Here is a 19,118-nt window from a genome sequence, read left to right on the forward strand (position 1 = left end):
AAAAAAAAAAAAAAAAAAAAGTATGAACATGAAGGTCTTCTAACCAACTTTTTATGGTATTCAGTTTCAAATCTTTTTATCATGTATATATGTACTATCTTATATATGTGTGTATATATACACATATGTATATATATATATATATATATATACATACACACATACATATACATACACATATGTATATATACACACATACACATGTGTGTTTGAGATAATGTCTCATCCCTGACTGGCCTTGAACTTACAGAGATCTGTTTGCCACGGCTTCCTGAGTGATGAGATTAAAGGCATGAAATTAAAGTCCGACCTATTTGATATATTGGTCAGAAGTTTGTCATTGTTTTCTCAAGAGCTCATCATAGGTGAATGTAACTTGGGACAAAGTGGCCAAGCTGAAAGTAAGACTTTTAGGAAATTCAAGAATTTTCAAGACTGTATGGAGCAGGAGGGATCTGATAGTAATGAGATTTAGGGAAGGCAATGTAACAAAATGTCTTCCTTTTTTTGAGATGGGGTCTCACTCTGTAGTGCAGCCTGGCCCGGAACATCCTAGGCAGGTGTGAGGCAAGCAATCCTGAGTCCAGGAACCTCTTACCGTCTGGGTTTTCCATTCTCCCAGGCTAAAGTCCACAGCGGGCAGCAGGACAGGGATAGACAAAGGGTTGACGTCAGGACACTGACTCTGTTAAGAAAGATGGGGGCAGGAGGAAAAAGCTGAACTAGAAGGTCAGGATGGTGACCCCTGACTGCCGTGGGCTTCCTTAGTACCATGCTCATGCTAGGGCTTCTAAGAGACCAATGCAAAGCATAGGGGCTGAGACATGGTGGTCTCGCCAAAGACAATACTGGAGGGAGAGGAACTGTAGTCTGAGTCCCTTAACTCAGTTACCTGGGTAAAAAGCAGAGGGCTTAGGGTTGCTCACCAGTCGGCTGTGAAGGAGGTGGGAGTCACGCAGCAGTTTATTTAGGAGTCTGGGGTCACAGGCAGGAGGAACAGGGCTGGACAGAGTTAGTCTTGCGGTGAGGAGAAGCATGGCCACCAGGAGCAAATCTTGGATGAGGAGAGGTGACGTTGAAGGGTGGATAAGGAGAAACTTATTCTCGGGTGTTGACTCAGGGATCCCCATTTGGGCCAGACCTGAAATCCAGGGGTCTGCTGTCCAGACAGACACCTTTTCTCGGGGACACTGGGTTTCCCAGCCCTCTGCCCACTTCCCCTGCTGCCAAGCCATTCTTGAACTTGTCCCTAGCCCTTCACGTGGCCTTACCAGTCAGCTCCATTCTGGCCAGGGTATCTAACTGAAGTGGCTCCCTGTATGGGGCCTCTCCCCTGAATCTTTCCTGGGGCCATGGAGGCGGCTTGGGCTTCTGCACTTCTGCACAGAGCGGGGTGGGGGAGAGGTGGGCCAAGGAATCTGTCCTGAAAAATGACAGAAATAGTGACTCTTTTATCAGGTTTCAAGGAAAAGACTTTCTGGCACGGGGAAACACGTGCTTGGAAGCCTTGAACTGCTGGCCAGCTAGGGCCAGAGCTGTTTGTGTTCCAACTGGTCCCATACTTTCTTGTGACTCAAGTATATAGTGCCCCCTTCTTGTAATGGCTCTTCAGTGACTCTGCTAAGGTCTTGGTGCCATCTACCAGCTGTTGCCCTGCTGAGAGCAGCGAGATGTTACACACACATTTTAAGTGGACTCAAATTCTGAGCACCATTGGTTGTGAGCTGGGTGGGAATGTGGGACAGAAACAGAGAGGGGTGTTGTTAAGTCTGGAGAAGAGTGGAAAAAAAATGGGTCACCAGGCCAAGAAGAAAAAGCGGCAGGCAGATGGGCACATGCGCTGAGGAACAGCTACGGTGCTGGGAGTGGGACCGAGGCAGGAGATTGGGTAAGGACATCACAGACCACCAGAGGCAGGAATTGAAAGAGAAACTTGCTTTTCATCCTTTCCCTTTTGGCCCACAAATAAAACCCAGGACTTTTCTTTGGATTTTCAAGTACTCAAGTCAAAGGGGCTAATATAATAGAACTAGGACTTCTTTCCTGAGGCCAGAGGCCTGGGAGGCACTTACAGAGAAAGATAATATCTGCCTCACATGGCTTACTTCACTGTAGACGTAGACACTGCCAGCTTTTTTTGTTTTTGTTTTTTAATGGCAGCTGCATCTGCCTCCCTGCCCCCTCCAGGTCCTTCCTGGGACCCTCACTTTTCACAAGTTGAGCAAAGAGGCATTAGGACCCTCCTCTTTTCACAAGTTGAGCCGAGGAGACTTGCACCTGATTCAATATTGGGAATCTCCTGTAGGTCTGTCAACATACACACGCCCCCCCTCCTGTCACCCTCTCTCTGTGCCTTGGCTCACCTGACCCAGCTCCCCCAGTGCCAGCATTCAGAACCTTAAGCTAAGAAGAATGACCCTATGAGGATGGGAATTAGGATTATGTTCCTTCGGACAAAGTTCTCCAGGCCTGCACGCACCTCTTTTCTTATTTTCTCATGGCCCTAAAGCAGCCAGACGATGCTGAATTTGACCGACTCTGTGAATAGTCCCTCATAAACCAGTTACCCAACCCCCTTACCCCGGCTCTGTCCTGCTCCTCCCATTCTGGGAAGGCTCCACTCTTCTTGACAAAGGTCAGTGCCTGTAGGTTCCAGTTTGCTTGCCCCTCCCCCAGCTAAGAGCCCGGTTCTTTTTTGTTCTTCATATCATACCCTCACTTAACCCCAAATGGTGCTTGCCACTCACCGGGTGGAGAAGGGCTTCAGGACCCAGTTGCACAGCAGGCAGCACTCTGGGGAAGCAAGTAGATAGGAAGACACTGGTTGGGGTGCTGCCCCTCCTCTGTAGTAGGGTCACAAGCCTGCCCAGGCCATTTCCGCCCAATCAGAGAGCAGAGAGCCACCAAGCTCTGGTGAAGGCCCCCGGAAATGACGACTTCTTTTCCTATCTACTGGGACTAGAGCCCATGGCCGGACCATGGTCCATGAATGGAGCCCAGCTCCTCCACCCACACACACTCTAGAGAGAATTTGTATAGCAGAACTGTCTTATGTCCTGGCGACATGAGAACCTGGGACCTGAGTGAGAGAGAGAGAAGAGGGTTAGACCAGGAGAAATCTGGCAGAATACGGTTCTCTCTGGGAAAGAGAGGTCTTGTTTTAGATGGATGAAGTCTTAGTTTCTGCCTCTCCAAATGTCTTCCCCCTGAACAGTATGCCTGTTGCTGAAATCTGGTAGCACACTGGCTTTCTTGCTTTTCCTTCCATATTCCCCTGCTCCAGAGGAGTCTTTCCTGGCATTTCCCCTTTCCAACTGGCAAAGTTGTTATTGCCTATATTAGAAAATGATCATGTTCTCAGAAAGACAGTATGGACAATATGTGGGACCCGGGGAGTAAAGGGATATGTGTTTGGTTAAGATTGAGCCCAGAGCCGGGCAGTGGTGGCACACTCCTTTAATCCCAGCACTTGGGAGGCAGAGGCAGGCAGATTTCTGAGTTCGAGGACAGCCTGGTCTACAGAGGGAGTTCCAAACGATTGAGCCCAGGGCATGTCTTGAATCTCAGCACTTGGGAGGGAGAGGCAGGTGGATATCGGAGAGTTTAAGGCTAGCCTGGTCTACCTAGTGAGCCAAGGCTGCATAATGAGATCCTGTTTAAAACAGAAGGACAGACAGACAGATTGACTGGGCTCAGTCTTTCTACTAGGAGTACAGGGACCTGGAGAGCTAAACCCACTCAGCTCTGTGGGCAAGCCTGCCCTTGATTGCTCAATGATCCTCTTCTAGTCCTACCACTCTACATGTGACAAGAGAAATAACCAGGCCCATCTGTTCCTGTCTTAGGCAGGACAGCTGCCGAACCTCCCCCACAAATACCTCTTTGCTGGCTCCTCTCTTTCTTCCTTTGGCCCTGGCTCTAGCTCCTGTGCTTTCTCCTCAGTCCCTGTCTCCCCACAGTCTCTGCCCTCAGGGACCGTGTGGCCTGACCCTGTCCTCTCTCCCTTGTCTTCCTCAGGCTTTCTCCTGCGCCTCAGAAAGGATGGGCTATCTACTGAGGCGTATGGCCCGGATCCCGGAATTCTCCAGTTGAATAAGAGATGCCTTCTAAGATTAGGAAGCCTAGTGCTGGGATAGTGGGAAGAACGGGGTGTGTGTGGGAGAGGATGGGGAGGCTTGTCTAGAAAGGCAGGACAAAGGAGGTGGGGAATGAGCTGGAGAGGAAGAGGGTCGTCTCTTGGATGAAGGAAAAGAGTGAGTTGGATGGACTTGAGAACAGGTTGGGGTGCTGGTGAATTATGACTCCACTCAGAGAAGCACTGCTTGATTTTGGGAAGCACAGGCTAGGTCCCTGTCCCTGGGAAGTGAAGAAAGAGGAGAGACCTTAGAAGGGAACTAGGAATACAGCCAGAGTGAAAGGAAGGGGGTGCTGTGGGTCCTAGGTAGGGGAGGATCGGTGTCATTTTCAAAGACAAGTCCTCATCCTCCAGCGGCCCATCCCGCTCAAGACTGACACAGGCCTGAGGCTCAACCTCTGCCTTTCACTAGTCTGAGCCTCTGGTCTTGGGATGGACACCATCTCCAGGGGTGGTCGCAAGGAGCGTGTGTGTGGGGGTGTCGAGGCCCGCCTCTCCTCTCCCTCTTTGCGCCCCCTAGTTCCTCCCTTCCCCCTACCCACTCCGCTCCCCCTTCCTCCAGTCCCTCCCTCCTCCCCTGCCGGGTCCCAGCCTGTCCCCCTCCCCCACTCGCGATCCGGCCGCTGCTGCTGGGCCGGACCCCCGGGGCTCAGCCGGGCTCCTTGTGGAGCCTCCGCCGCGCCCCGTTTGCTGAAGAGGAGGCCCCGGGCCCGGACGCCTGGCGCGGGCATAAAACGGGCCAGAGCCGGCGCCTAGGGCACTAGAGTGGCGTACGGCCCGGGTCAGCGCCCCTCCGCCCGCTCGCTCCCGCCCCGCCCGGCCGGGAGCGGACTAGGCGACTGTGAGACGAGCCCCTCGCCACTGCCCCCCTCCTGGCCCCGGCCCCCTCCTGCCGGCCCGCCTCCGGTCCGGCCCTACTCCCTCTCCTGCTCCCTCCTCCCGCCCGCCTCCCCAGCTGTCTGCTCCGCGTCATGCCGAGCCTCCCGGCCCCGCCGGCCCCGCGGCTGCTCCTCGGGCTGCTGCTGCTCGGCTCGCGGCCGGCCAGTGGCACTGGCCCTGAGCCCCCAGCACTGCCCATCCGTTCCGAGAAGGAGCCGCTGCCTGTCCGGGGAGCGGCAGGTAGGTGGGCTCCAGGGGGAGGTGCGGGAGGGGAGTCTGGCTCCTGGCAAGTCTACATCCACAGGGAGAGGGCCCCGGGCGCAGGTGGCTTCGCGCAGCGGGAGGGTGGGAGGGGAAAGCAGAGGCGGCGAGGTGCACGGTGCCAAGGGACCGTGGGCCTGGCGGGCAGAGCCCGGAGCAGGCATTACGGCACGAGCAACCGGACAGCGGCCGCCAGCCAAGCCCGTCCCCGCAGGCTGCTCCTTCGGCGGGAAGGTCTATGCCTTGGACGAGACGTGGCACCCGGACCTGGGGGAGCCTTTTGGGGTGATGCGCTGCGTGCTGTGCGCCTGTGAAGCGGTGAGTGGATACCGCAGCTGCCCGCCCTACCCTAGAGGGTAGCGGAACGCTGGCGTCCTAAGTAGTAGACTCGGAGATGCTCAGGGGAAGGCTGGTCCGCAAATCGGAGGAAACCCCTTTCAAGTCTGCGGTGTTGACAGTTATTGATCGCCCACAATGTGACTGGCTTTTAGCCAACTTTCCCCCTCCCGTTACAGCCTGGCTAGATAAATGGCATTATTAGCTCTACTTTGCAGACAGGGACGCCAAGGCTCAGTGAAGTTAAGAAACTTTGGATGGGCCATGTAACTTGTAAATAGCAGAATTGACTGTCTCCAACAGAGTATCTAACCCTGGGGCCTGATGGTTGCATTCCCTTAATTTTCCTATGTTCTCTGCCATCAGCCTCAGTGGGCTCGCCGTGGGAGGGGTCCTGGCAGGGTCAGCTGCAAGAACATCAAACCTCAGTGCCCCACCCTGGCCTGCAGGCAGCCGCGCCAGCTGCCAGGACACTGCTGCCAGACCTGCCCGCAGGGTGAGGCCCGCTGTGCCCGGAGTTAGGGAGGGTGGAAGACTCTAACACTAGGTCCTGTGCGACTTGGACCGAGGAGGAGGACTGGTCCTCCTGGTTCCTTTCTGGTAAGCCGTCTTATTCCTTATCCTGGATGCAGAGCGTAGCAATCTAGATCCACAGCCCGCTGGCCTGGTCTTCGAGTATCCAAGGGACCCAGAGCATCGCAGTTATAGCGATCGAGGAGAACCCGGCGTTGGGGAGCGGACACGTGCTGATGGCCACACAGGTAGGCTGGGGTGGAGGTGGGCCTGATGAAGTCTGAGTCCCGCGCGCGCGGCAAGGCTTGACAGTGCTCAGGCCATCTTCTCTTCTCGAAGACTTTGTGGCGCTGCTGACAGGACCGAGGTCGCAGGCGGTAGCTCGTGCTCGAGTCTCTCTGCTGCGCTCAAGTTTACGCTTCTCTGTCTCCTACCAGCGGTGAGACCGGGGAAAAGGGCAAGGACTAGGAGTAGTAATGGGGGCAAGAAAGAGGAGCCTGTAGGCTATAGATCCAGTCTCACTGGACCTCTCTTCACAGGCTGGACCGTCCCAGCAGGGTTCGGTTCACAGATCCCACAGGCAACATTCTGTTTGAACACCCTGCAACCCCCACCCAGGATGGCCTGGTGAGATGATGCCATTTAAGAGTGCTTATCCAAAATGGGCATTTGCTGAGAGCATGCTTTGCATTGCCTCCTTTGGTTCTCACAACAGCCCAGTGGGAGAAAGGCCCTGACATTATGATGCCCATTTTACAGAGGAGGGAACTGAGGCTCAGAATAGCAGAATGGGATTTGTTCAAGGTCATTTGGCTAGTAAGTGGTAAGCCAGGACTTAAAATCAAGGCTCATGGGTCCTTCTTAGGAGGGTCTGGGGTCTCCCTTCCATACTCCTCCCTCATTAGATCTGGGTCTTTTAGGAGGCTTGTCCTGCATAATTATGGTAGGCATTCTTCCCTCTTCTCTCTAGGTCTGTGGGGTGTGGCGGGCAATGCCTCGGCTGTCTGTGAGGCTCCTGAGGGCAGAGCAGCTTCGGGTAGCCCTTGTGACATCCACTTACCCTTCAGGAGAAGTCTGGGGGCCTCTCATTTGGCAAGGTGCTCTTGCTGCAGGTAAGGGGAGTGAGCAGTTCTCAGACGTCAAGAGCTGAGCCTTCAATAACCCAAGGGTGGGTGGACTGAAGAGAGGATTTTCTTATGGCTGTCATGGTCCAACACTCCCCAGAGACCTTCAGTGCCATCCTGACCCTGGAAGACCCACTGCAGCGGGGTGTAGGGGGCATAGCCCTGCTCACCCTCAGTGACACAGAAGACTCTTTGCATTTTTTGCTGCTCTTCCGGGGTCTGCTGGGAGGTGAGTAATGGGAAAGATGTATGTGAGGGCACAGGGAAGGTGCTCGCCTTTCAGAAATGCTCACATGTGCAGTGCTTGCAGGACTAGCTCAGGTGCCCTTGAAGCTTCAGATCCTCCACCAGGGACAGCTACTTCGGGAGCTCCAGGCCAACACCTCAGCTCAGGTAAGGGAAGGGAAGGGAAGGCCTGTGTCTTGCCTCTGTTTACTCTGACCTCTTGCTGTTGCCCAGCCCACTCTGCTCTGTTCACAGGAGCCAGGTTTTGCTGAGGTGCTGCCCAGCCTTACAGACCAAGAGATGGACTGGTTGGAGCTGGGGGAGCTGCAGATGGTTCTACAGAGGGCAGGCGCGCCAGAGCTACGCATCAGTGGATACATCACCACCAGGCAGAGCTGTGATGGTGAGGGAGGGCGGGGCTTGGCACTGTGGGTACACATAACCCAGAGGCACAAACATGTGCTGAGGAAGAGCCCAATATAGATATGGGGGTCTTGGGTGTCTGGGTGTGGGCAAGCCTGCTGCCACCTGTCTTGTCCCCTGCAGTCCTTCAAAGCGTCCTTTGTGGGGCTGATGCCCTGATCCCAGTCCAGACGGGTGCTGCTGGTTCAGCCAGCTTCATACTGCTAGGAAATGGCTCCCTTATCTATCAGGTAAGAGCCAGTAGCTGTAGGAGGCAGGGAGGCTAGCAGGGCAGGGCCTTGACCTGCAGGGGGAAAGGCCCTGCCTGGGTCTTGGCTGGCAATCCAATTGCCTTCTCCCAACCCTGCCCACCAGGTGCAAGTGGTAGGTACAGGTAGCGAGGTGGTGGCCATGACACTGGAGACCAAGCCTCAGCAGAAGAACCAGCGCACTGTCCTGTGCCACATGGCTGAACTCCAGCCGGGAGGACACATGGTGAGGGCTCCAGGCAGAGTTGTGCCAGGGCTGCCAATACATGGGCTGCGGGAAGCCAGGTTGGTTGAGTAGGGGTGTGTGGTACTGTTCACACACACGCGTGGGTTCTCTCAATGAGTCCTTTATTCATTTGAAACGTTTCAGTAAACCTTGTTCTGAGCAAGCTCATAGTGAAATAGGAAACACCACTCACGGGAACAGGGCAATAGCCTGTGAGATAGTACTAATTGCTCCTTTTGGGGTCTTTCTGTCAGGCATGAACGTGGTTGCCTTCCTTGTGTATGTTTTGCCTTTCTCAGTACTCTTTGATAAATGAGAAGTAAAGACTCATAGATGAGTAACTCTTCAAGGGTTGTGGTTATGTCTAGGACGCGGCAGAGGAGGTTCTTGATACTCGACCTACAACGTCCTTGTCCAGGGTTATTGGGAAGAGGAATGATATACGTGTGGTGGAGGCATAAAGCATGGGAAGCCCTTGGGATCTGAAAGTGAGAGGTGCTCATCCTTCTTTGACCCCTAGGCTGTGGGTGTCTGCTCTGGGCTGGGTGCCCGAGGGGCTCATATGCTGCTACAGAATGAGCTCTTCCTGAATGTTGGTACCAAGGACTTCCCAGATGGAGAGCTTCGGGGGCATGTGACTGCCCTATGCTACAGTGGGCATAGTGCCCGCTATGACAGTGAGTGCCTCATGGTCTACCTGCCCTTCTGTGCCCTCTGACCTGCCATCCAAGCATCCAAAGAATTAGCCAGAGATCCAGAGCTTGCGCTGTCTGATCTCTGGTTGGCATTTAGAGAGGTGGGGATGTGTAGGGTGAAGCTGCTGGCCAACCCTCCCTGTTGCCATTGTGCAAGGAAACTAAGACTTGCTATTCCCCAGGGCCTAGGTCCGTGGTGGGGCAGGATGAGATTAAGAGCACAATCTCACGTGTCATCTCTCATCTGTTTTGGATTTAGGATTGCCTGTGCCTCTGGCAGGGGCACTAGTGCTGCCCCCTGTGCGGAGTCAGGCAGCAGGGCACGCCTGGCTCTCCTTGGACACACATTGCCACTTACACTATGAGGTTCTATTGGCTGGGCTTGGTGGCTCAGAGCAAGGAACCGTCACTGCCCACCTCCTTGGGCCTCCTGGGATGCCAGGGCCCCAGCGGCTGTTGAAGGGATTCTATGGCTCAGAGGTAAAGGCATAGAGATGGGAAGAAGCTTAGAAATTTTCTGCTTTTTTAGCTTGAAGGACCATGTGGACCTGTGGTTGTGGTAGAAGAGAGCAGGTGGCCTGGAATTACAGAGCAGGCTTGGCCTGCCATAGATGTCTGTCAGGCCTGGGTACAATCTGTCTCAGCCTTTACTATGCATTTTCTTTTGTGTCCTCTGTCCTGAATGATTTCCAGGATAGAGGTCCCAAGCCACCAAAGAAGTAGGTGGGGGGAAAAAAACAAAAACAAAAAAACAAACAAAAAAAACAGAACAAAAAAACCAACAACAACAAAAATTAAAAAGAAGTAGGTGGGATGGACCACATCCTCTTAAGTGGCGTGGGCTGCTATAGACTTGCAGTCACAGAGACCTAGCCTCAGAACTGTTCTCCATTGTGAAAAGGCCTTAGTCATGGGTCTGTTTCTTTACCTGAAAATTGGAGACCATAGGCTGTGTCCTAATGTGTCCTTGTGGGGCTGTAGGGGTGGCTCAGCAGTGTGGCTGCTCTTCTGGAGGATCGATCCAGTTTCAGTTCCCAGCACCCACTTGGTAGCTCATAACCATCTGTACCTCCAGTTATAGGGAATCCAATGCTCTCTTTTGGCCTCTATGGACACGAGGCAAAATGCTAATACACATAAAAAATGATATAAACCCCCCAAAAGTGCCTTGTTTCTTTCTACTCCTTACTTGGTCTGTCTGCAGGCTCAGGGCGTGGTAAAAGATCTGGAGCCTGTGCTGCTGCGGCACCTGGCACAGGGCACTGCCTCCCTGCTGATCACCACCAAGAGTAACCCCAGAGGAGAACTACGTGGGCAGGTACGTGAGGACGGTGCAGTCGCTTGTGTGCTCCGACCCCTGAGGTGGTAGTAGTAAATTCTCGCCAGTGAGAAACATGAAGCCACACAGCTGCATAGGGAGGTCGGTAACGCCCTGGCTTTGCAGCTGGGATGAGTCCTGAAGGGAGGAGTCTCCTCCTGGGCACTCCCTGTCAACAGCCAGCGGTGGGTGATAGAGACACGAAGGGGAACCCCCCCCCCCCCCCGCCCAGCTGTTTCCCTCTCTTCCCAGGTGCACATTGCCAGTCAGTGTGAGACTGGAGGCCTGCGCCTGGCCTCAGGAGGAGTGCAGATGCCCTTGGCTCCTAATGGAGAGGCAGCTACATCACCCATGCTGCCTGCTGGCCCTGGCCCTGAAGCCCCAGTCCCAGTCAAACATGGCAGCCCTGGGAGGCCCCGAGATCCTAACACATGTTTCTTCGAGGGGCAGCAGCGTCCCCACGGGGCTCGCTGGGCACCCAACTATGACCCACTCTGCTCCCTCTGCATCTGCCAGGTAGGCTGTTTGGGTAAGGAACAGTTGGCTACAGGGTCTGGGGCAAGGGGCCCAACACACCTTCAAAGCCTTGGCCCCTCTCTACAGAGACGAACAGTGATCTGTGATCCTGTAGTATGCCCACCACCAAGCTGTCCCCACCCGGTGCAGGCACTGGACCAGTGCTGTCCCGTGTGTCCAGGTGAATGTCCTGCAGGGGAAGGAAGGTAGTGGAGGGACATTCATGGAAGAGGAATGTTCTAGGGAGGGAAGCAAAGGGGACTCTCTGCCTCACCCTTTCTTTGTCTTCACAGAGAAACAACGCAGTAGAGACCTTCCCAGCCTACCACATCTGGAGCCAGGAGAGGGTAAGAGAGGACTATGGGTCCAGGGATGGGAAGATCCAAAGAAGTCATTGGGTTGGAGCAAGAGGGCAACAGAGTGTGTGTACAGGGGAAGCTGAGGTGCACAGACTCTAAGCACATCTGATAGTCCTCTTGAGTGTCTACTGGCTCTTGGCTTAGGCTAGTATGGGGCTGGCTAGGGGTGTGGTGGTGAGCCTAGCTGGTGAGACCAATCCTAATGGCAGCTGGGGGGGGGGGTCTTTCCTACTAGGGTGCTATTTTGATGGTGACCGGAGCTGGAGGGCAGCGGGTACCCGATGGCACCCTGTTGTGCCCCCCTTTGGCCTAATTAAGTGTGCTATTTGTACCTGCAAGGTATGGCTGCCTAGTCTGCTCTGCTATCATAACCCAGTCAGGTCTACAGATAGAGGTGGGGACTTCCTGGAGAGCAAGCCTGTCCTTGGTGTGGAGGTTTCACGGTGGCATTGCGAGGGGCAGTCCCTGGGGTTTAGAGAGCAGGTTTCCTGTGGAAGGGGTTAAAAAGCTGACAGGTACGAGCTTTGGCTGTGCCAGCTGACTGAGTTCACATGACCCTCAGTGATTTCTGAACTTTCCCCGAGCTCCCCATTCCTCCACTGTGTGCAAATATGCCGTCCTATATAAGATACAATGAGGACTGGATTCAGATATACGGGGCAAACTCAGGCCTCTGAGCACTGGCCACACATATATTTGACTTTTGACTTGAGGTGGGGAAAGGAGAGAGAAAGCAGTGTGAGGGTTGTACGTCCCACCGCCTGACACCCTCTCTCAATGGGTGCCTGCCTACAGGGGGCCACGGGAGAGGTGCACTGTGAGAAGGTGCAGTGTCCTCGCCTGGCCTGTGCTCAGCCTGTCCGTGCCAACCCCACCGATTGCTGCAAACAGTGTCCAGGTGAGAGGCCTGGTCATTGAGGCCTCACTCTAGGGGCTGGGTAGGCCCTGACCTGTGTTTGGGGGTGCATGATGGGGATGGAAAGGAGCTTCTCAGATACTTCTCACTCATTGGGCACTGCTCATACCCACCCTGGAGCTAGTGCCCTAAAAATAGTGGGAAGGTTCTGCATGTATGCAGTGAGTTGACCAGTCCCATCAACCTAGCTGTTCATCTATCTACCCAGCCATCTATCTATCCATCCATCCATCCATTCATCCATCCAACCATCCATCATCATGTATCCACTCCATCTGTAATCCATTTAGCCACCCACCCATCCACTCACTCATCTATCCATCTATCCATCCATCCATCCTTCCACCTATCATTATCATCTATCTACTCCATTTGTAATCCATCTATCTACTCACCCATCTACCCACCCATCTATCTACCTACTTATGTATCTATCTATCTGTCTGTCTGTTCATCCATCATCATCATCTATTTACTCTATCTGTAATCCATCCATTTATCCACTTACTCATCCATCCACCCACCTATCCATCCACCCACCCATCCATCATCATCATTATCTATCTACTTTATCTGTGATCTATTCATCTATATCCACCTACCCACCCATCTACCCACCCATCCATCCTTTATCATCTCTCCACTCCATCTGTACCACATCCATCTACCTATCCATCCCTCCTTCCTTCCCTCCATCCATCCATCCACCCATTTATCATCATCTGTCTACTTTATCTGTGATCCATACATCTATCCACCTACCCATCCATCTACCCATCTATCTATCCATCCATCCATTTACCCACCCATCCATCCATCATCATCTATCCACTCCATCTGTACCACATCCATCTATCTATCCACCTACCCATCCATCCATAATCATTTATCTACTCCATCTGTAATTAATCCATTTATTCACTCATCCATCTCCCACCTATCCATCCAACCAGAAACTACTAGGCAATAGGAATTCAAAGAAAAGTTAAAGTTGGTTGGCCCTTATTGTCTGACTTTGTCTTCTTTCCCCAGTAGGGTCAGGGACTAATGCCAAGCTGGGAGACCCCATGCAGGCTGATGGGCCTCGGGGGTGTCGCTTTGCTGGGCAGTGGTTCCCAGAGAATCAGAGCTGGCACCCATCAGTGCCCCCCTTTGGGGAGATGAGCTGTATTACCTGCAGATGTGGGGTAAGTGAAGGACTTGTGTGATGTGGGTAGTAGTGCCTGGCCTAGAGTAGGAAAACCTTCTCAGGGAGAGTCCTGGAGATGGCTTTTCCTGAAGAGGCTAAAGACTAGAGTGTCCTGTGAGGAACCTCAGTATCTCTCCATCCTGCACCAGGCAGGGGTACCCCACTGTGAGCGGGATGATTGTTCACCTCCGCTATCCTGCGGCTCAGGGAAGGAAAGTCGGTGCTGTTCCCACTGCACAGCCCAAAGGTGTAAGTGAAGCTGGTGTGGGCTGGCTGTGTGACTCTGGGAGGGAAGGGTGGCCCATGGAGGTAGGAACTATGAACCTGATTCATAAGCCCAATCCCAGCCTACCTCTCCAGGCTTCTCACTTACTGTCCTTTCTTTACAAATGAGACTTCTGAAGCTCAGAGGAATTAAGCAACCACACTGCAGGTGGTGTATGCTGACTTGCTTGGACAATTTGGTCCCTTCTGGGACTGGAGCAGAGATGTGCTGCCTGCTCCCCCTTCCCCCCCCCCCCTCGTGTCTTCTTCCAGACCTCCCTGCTTCCCGTCTCCTTCTGTCTTCAGCAGCCTCTGAGACTAGAACCCTTCCAGAGCTGGAGAAAGAAGCTGAGCACTCCTAAGGAGCATCCAGAAGGCCACATGACCAAGAGGATGGGCCTGAGCTGGGAGAAGAAGTGGTGCTGAGGACCCTGTCTCTCCTGTGGGAACCCAGTGCCTTTCGTGCCTCTGCTCTGCTTCTTCTCCTCCCCCACTACCTCTGGGAACCACAATTCTACAAGGGGAAAGACTGCTGGGTCAGACCAAGGCCATATCCATGCGAACTCCTGCCCTGTTTTCTTTTGGCCTCTGTCCCAGAAGCTTAACTCTTTTCTTCTGTACAGAACACCACTGGCTTATTGGGATTCTTTAATTTATCCTCACTCAGCACCAAGGGTTCCCTCACACCATTCCTGCTACCCCTGAGCTGAGCAGAGTCATTATTAGAGATTTTTTGTTTTGTATTTATTAAAACATCTTTTTTTCAGTCTTTGGGTTTGAGGTAGGCTCTTTGTGGCCAAGGCCCTGAGTGGGCGCCAGTAGAGTAAGATCTGACAGACCAAACTAAGAGAGGAGCCTTGGGCCTAGATTCTCTTTGACCTGGGAGCTAGAAGGGCTTAGGGAATGGGATGTCTACTTGAATGGCATATCTAGGTCCTGTAAAGGGAACTGTCCATAGAAGTGGGTGGAGCAGCAAGAGCCCTGGTAGCCTCAAGTTGAGTTACCCATAGCTGGCATTTTTTTGCTGAAGCCATGTTTGTGTATGCTACTCCAGAATGAAACCAAAGTGCTCCCAGTCTCTACTTTTTGTCTAAAACAAGCTAAACATTTTCTTTCCTGAAAAGTTGTTTGTTGATCAGTTCAGGGGCAATCCTACATCAGATTGAATAAGGATCAGCCCTTATTTAGTCAAAACCGAGCTCATCATGAGAAAAAGTGCTATGGTGGGCAGAGTAACAGGAGACCCCCTTCCCTTGCCCTTTCCCATTTCCCCTCATCCCAGCCATCAGGCCCATGGTTCTAGAGAAACAAGGGCGGTATCTTAGAAATCATATACATGCATGTATAAATAATCCTGGATAAATCTGGTAGTATAGAGGAAGGAAAAAGTCACAGCTGTTATAGCATTAGGCCTGCTGAAAGTGAAGCTAACAATCACCATCTTAGCCCTTCAAAGCTCAGGGTCTATGTAGCTCTGCAGTTATTTCACTGAGATAATTCATTCCAATGTGTCCTGCTTCCTTTGTAAAACGGGTTGCATCATGGGAAGCAACCACGGCACATACATTGTGCAGCCCAGTACCTGGCCAGTATTTGTTAGAAAAAGGGCTGTAGTTGCTGTGGAATTTCTGGAGCTTGGCTGGTATGAGGGTGGCAATGGGCTTTTGTTGTATTTGGCAGGATGTTTGTGGAGGGGCTAGGTTGTGAATGAAGCCATGGCAGTGATGGGGATAGCTGGCCAGGGCTAGCCTTTGCTGTCATAGTAGGAGGTTCAGACAGGGATGAACCAGGGATGAGGGCCAGTCAGGGATGAGAAGGCAAAAGGACTCAGAATGGGTTGCAACATCGGCAGAGCATGAGCTGTGCCATGATGGGAGATAAGGTTTTACCCGCCATACTGTCCTTACCAGGGAGGGAGCTATGAGTTAAGTAAGGATGACCCATAGGCAGCTTGGTGCCTGCAGGAGACAGGGCTCATCCTTAACTTTAGCTTCAGAGCCCCAGAAGGACTTGAGAGCAGGCCTCAGAGTGTCGGCTGAGCAAATTTGTGAACAGAATGGACACAGGCAGAAGTCCCTGGAATATCTTTCCCATCCTAGACGGCATCCTAGACAGTCCTAGGTTCTTCCCTCAATCCCTAGGGAAGTGGGATGATGACCTAAGAAATCCAGTCCTGTGTGTGGTCTCTTCAACGTCCTGGCATCTAGACACCTCAAGAGGGCACCCCGTGCATGCCCCTTTAAGCCACTAACAGCATCAGGGAACAAAACTAAAAGCAGCAACAACAACAACAACAATAAACCAAACCCAAACAAAAGAACGGGAAACCCAAAACAACAAAAACCATTGAGAGGTGATTTTTCTTGGGCAATGTCACAATGTCTTTGAACACTCACTAGTGCAACATCATATGGCCTCTAAGCTAGGGCCAGGAAGGCCTTCCACACTCTTAAGCATTTAACTGGACTCCTGAGATTCTCCAGCACAAAGACAGGGAGCACACGGGCTGTTGGACAGATGAGGTGATTCTGATAACCCTTGCTTTTCAAAGAGAGAACTCATGTATAGTTCCACTTTGCCATGTTCCATTTGACCTTCTAGTGACATTCTTTACATACTTTTAATATGCAGAATCCAGATTTTGGCATTTCAGGCCACAGACAGCCTCTGTTCTGGAACTTTGTTAATGGTGGGGCGGTGGCCAAGTTGCCTGTGAATCATTTATGGTGGTAGCTAAGAAGGGCCATTTTCAAACTGTAGCTATGGATGTCTGAAACTGTCAATCAACATGGGGGTGGGTAGACATGGGGACCCAGGAGCCTCCTGGGAAGGGGGAATCCAGGTCGACCTCTCTACTTTGAAGACAGACACTCAGTCATTAGCAAAGTCTGCACTCCAAAGATGGGTTGGTATGTTGTAAAAATGTTTTGAACCAGGCAGTGGTGGCACACGCCTTTAATCCCAGAACTTGAGAGGCAGAGGCAGTCAGATTTCTGAGTTCTAGGCCAGCCTGGTCTACAGAGTGAGTTCCAGGACAGCCAGGACTACACAGAGAAACCCTGTCTCGGAAAAAAACAGTTTGAAATAACTGATGGCATCTTGCTCCTTAGACTTTTGTAAAAATAACGGAAAGTAGAAAAACAAAGGCAAGCCGGGCGTGGTTCAGGTCTGTAAGCCCAGGAGGATCAGTCACTTGAGGCTGTCCTTGTGTACAGTGGGTTCAGGGCAGTCTGGGCTAATGTGACCCTGTCTGCATAAAGCAGGACAAGAACACAGAAGCAGGTGACACAAGGACAGAGGCAGGAAGGAGACGTCTCGTAATCTCAGAATGGAAGTATGTGTCTGAGGGTTGGAAGACACGTCCCAGCCTGACGGCTGGAGGCCACTAGGGAACAACTTGGAGACCACATATGAAGGAAGATACACGTGGGATACACAGACCGAGTATGGGCTGCTGGCAGCAGTGTTACAGGTGGCAAAAGGGAGGTCTCTTAGGTATATAGCATGATCTAAGGTCTATACGGCATGATCAGAATACTCTGAGAATGGAGTCCCCTACACACGGGGTTGCCTCTGACGTTTTCACGTACAAAGCAGGCACCAGGGTTGCTGTTGCTCATCATAAGAGTAGCTCACTGCATATGCATCTGCGTCACCATGGTCGTGGAGGTGGTTCTCCCAGGGAGAAGCTCATCCCTTGCCCTCTGGAGGTGCTAAATACTGGGGCTTCCCCGATGAGAGAAACTTGACTGCACAGTTTGTGGTAGTGGGGACTGCGTTCACACCCTCTCCTTTAAAAATCACTGTGAATAACTATAATAACATAACAATTATAAAAGCTGTAAAATAATTATAAACACAAATATGTAAGACGGAAAAATTCATGTGTTCCTCCAAACTACAATACTAAGCTATCCAGAAAAAAAAAAAAAAAACTCAAACCCAACCCACTGTGTTTAGGGCCACTGAGATGGCTCAGTGGGCAAAGACACTTGCCGTGATCCACAGGGTGGAAGGGGAGAACTGACTCACAAGATTGCCCTCTGGGTTTTCATTGTGGCTCCTCTCCACATGGGTACACATACACATACACATGCACACACAAGTTCACACACACAAGTTCATACACGCAAGCACACACAAGCACAAACATACACACACACACACATATATACATACACACAAATATACATAGTCATATACACATAAGCACTCATTCACACACACACACAAACACACACACACAAGCACATGCATGTAGTCTGTTACTAGTACTAAAGTTTAAACATTTTTTTAAAATCAATGCTTATTTAAAGTTTCAGTTAAAACGTTTAGTTGTCTGACCTCACTCTCTCAGTCCCTGTGACAACAGCTTCTTGGTCCTCACTTGTGAAGTAGCTGTCAATTACCTGGCCAGGCACAGAACATGAATGCTGGGGCTGGAGAGATGGCTCAGAGGTTAAGAGCACCGACAGCTCTTCCAGAGGTCCTGAGTTCAAATCCCAGACACTCACATGGTGGCTCACAACCGTAGTGGGATCTGATGCTTTCTTCTGGTGAGTCTGAAGACAGCGACAGGGTACTCACATATCATGAGATGAATAAATAAATCTTAAAGTAGTTAAAAAAAAAAACGAACAAACTATGAATGCTGGAAAAAGTCTGCATGTGACAATCTCAGAGAGAGCATAGCAAATTGGCTTTTGGTTTTTAATTTTTAGCAAACTGACTAGAGGCCACAAGTGGAGTTGCAGCTCCTCTGCCGACAAGTACTGACAGTTGTTTGTCTTTCTGTGGACAGCAGAGGTGGCCCAAGACACTGTGAGCCTCTGCCGTTCTTTGAGGGCGGGGGCTGGAATGGGTTGCTGTGGGGCATCCAGTTTCTTCTGGTCTACTCACCTTGGTCAGTCAGGCTTACTGGCTGAGCCGCAGCCTTGCTGTGAGACTCTGGGGTTTTTCTTCCTCTTTTGAAGGCCTGTGCTGTTGTTGAGGTCCTTGGTCTGTTTGGTGACAGAGACCCCCACGCTCACATGTTCAGAGGAATGAGCAAAACACACATGAAGACAGCAGGTGCCAAGGCAAGAGGAACTGTCTGGCGGTCCTGGCATGGAGCCCTCAAAGGAGGGGGAAGCAGGGGAAGGACCAGGAAGAAACCCTGCCAAGTACGTGTTCTTCCAGCCCAGCAGCTGGCAGGCCTCATGCGTCTAGCAAGGCTGGGGAAAAGCGCGTGAGTCAGGAGCAGGTGGCTATGGCTGTAACTCTCCACACTCAAAGCAAGAACACTCTGGAAATGGCATCTGCAGCTGGCTGTTGCTGGTGGCCCTACCTTCAAACATGGTGGCCTGACTCCCCAAGAAGCTCCAACTCTGAAGGAAGTTGAGGGAAACCACTTTCTCCAACACAAATATAAGAGGGAAGTCAAGAAATTATTCTTACTTGGGAGGCAGAGGCAGGCGGATTTCTGAGTTCGAGGCCAGCTTGGTCTACAGAG

General features: G+C 52.0%; 2 protein-coding genes and 1 pseudogene across 10 annotated transcripts in view; 2 read left to right on the forward strand and 1 right to left on the reverse strand.

The window, feature by feature from the left end:
* Positions 1–2,986, reverse strand: part of Thpo (thrombopoietin) — a 7,130-nt gene extending 4,144 nt beyond the window's left edge. For 4 of the 5 annotated variants that reach the window (XM_021209852.2, XM_021209851.2, XM_029544660.1 and 1 more), the window contains exons 1-4: positions 2,748–2,986; positions 1,272–1,423; positions 927–1,054; positions 599–685 (exon numbers count right to left, since the gene is read on the reverse strand). In XM_021209852.2, the coding sequence (XP_021065511.1) occupies positions 599–685; positions 927–1,054; positions 1,272–1,284 (228 nt within the window). In that variant the 5' untranslated portion in view covers positions 1,285–1,423; positions 2,748–2,986. The remainder of the gene's footprint in view (positions 1–598; positions 686–926; positions 1,055–1,271; positions 1,424–2,747) is intronic. The other variant, XM_029544662.1, reaches the window with a different exon arrangement.
* Positions 2,987–5,087: 2,101 nt separating this feature from the next.
* Chrd (chordin) lies at positions 5,088–14,398 on the forward strand. 5 transcript variants are annotated; one of them, XM_029544816.1, is made up of 24 exons: positions 5,088–5,254; positions 5,490–5,593; positions 5,978–6,107; positions 6,244–6,372; positions 6,464–6,563; positions 6,664–6,751; positions 6,884–6,940; positions 7,095–7,236; positions 7,349–7,477; positions 7,559–7,641; positions 7,729–7,876; positions 8,020–8,126; positions 8,251–8,370; positions 8,891–9,047; positions 9,325–9,545; positions 10,270–10,383; positions 10,636–10,899; positions 10,987–11,080; positions 11,193–11,246; positions 11,494–11,597; positions 12,054–12,156; positions 13,207–13,361; positions 13,513–13,612; positions 13,937–14,345. In XM_029544816.1, the coding sequence occupies exons 1-24, from the start codon at positions 5,107–5,109 to the stop codon at positions 13,987–13,989; spliced, it is 2,904 nt and encodes a 967-aa protein (XP_029400676.1). In that variant the 5' UTR covers positions 5,088–5,106; the 3' UTR covers positions 13,990–14,345. The 5 variants fall into 5 exon arrangements, with proteins under 5 accessions (XP_029400676.1, XP_021064883.1, XP_021064884.1 ...); XM_021209224.2 differs by lacking the exon at positions 6,884–6,940 and having other exon boundaries at positions 5,424–5,593; positions 13,937–14,398; XM_021209225.2 differs by lacking the exon at positions 6,884–6,940 and having other exon boundaries at positions 13,937–14,398.
* Positions 14,399–17,266: 2,868 nt separating this feature from the next.
* On the forward strand, positions 17,267–17,420 carry LOC115065161 (annotated as a pseudogene).
* Positions 17,421–19,118: the final 1,698 nt, after the last annotated feature.

Source organism: Mus pahari, chromosome 12, assembly GCF_900095145.1.
Source record: "Mus pahari chromosome 12, PAHARI_EIJ_v1.1, whole genome shotgun sequence".
Classification (NCBI taxonomy): Eukaryota; Metazoa; Chordata; class Mammalia; order Rodentia; family Muridae; genus Mus; species Mus pahari.

Excerpts from the sequence above, each read along its gene's own strand:
- Chrd (XM_021209224.2), top strand. The coding sequence starts at position 5,107 with ATGCCGAGCCTCCCGGCCCCGCCGGCCCCGCGGCTGCTCCTCGGGCTG. Across the intron at positions 7,642-7,728 it reads AGGCCAACACCTCAGCTCAG|GAGCCAGGTTTTGCTGAGGT; the intron begins GTAAGGGAAGGG and ends CTCTGTTCACAG. Across the intron at positions 9,546-10,269 it reads AGGGATTCTATGGCTCAGAG|GCTCAGGGCGTGGTAAAAGA; the intron begins GTAAAGGCATAG and ends GTCTGTCTGCAG.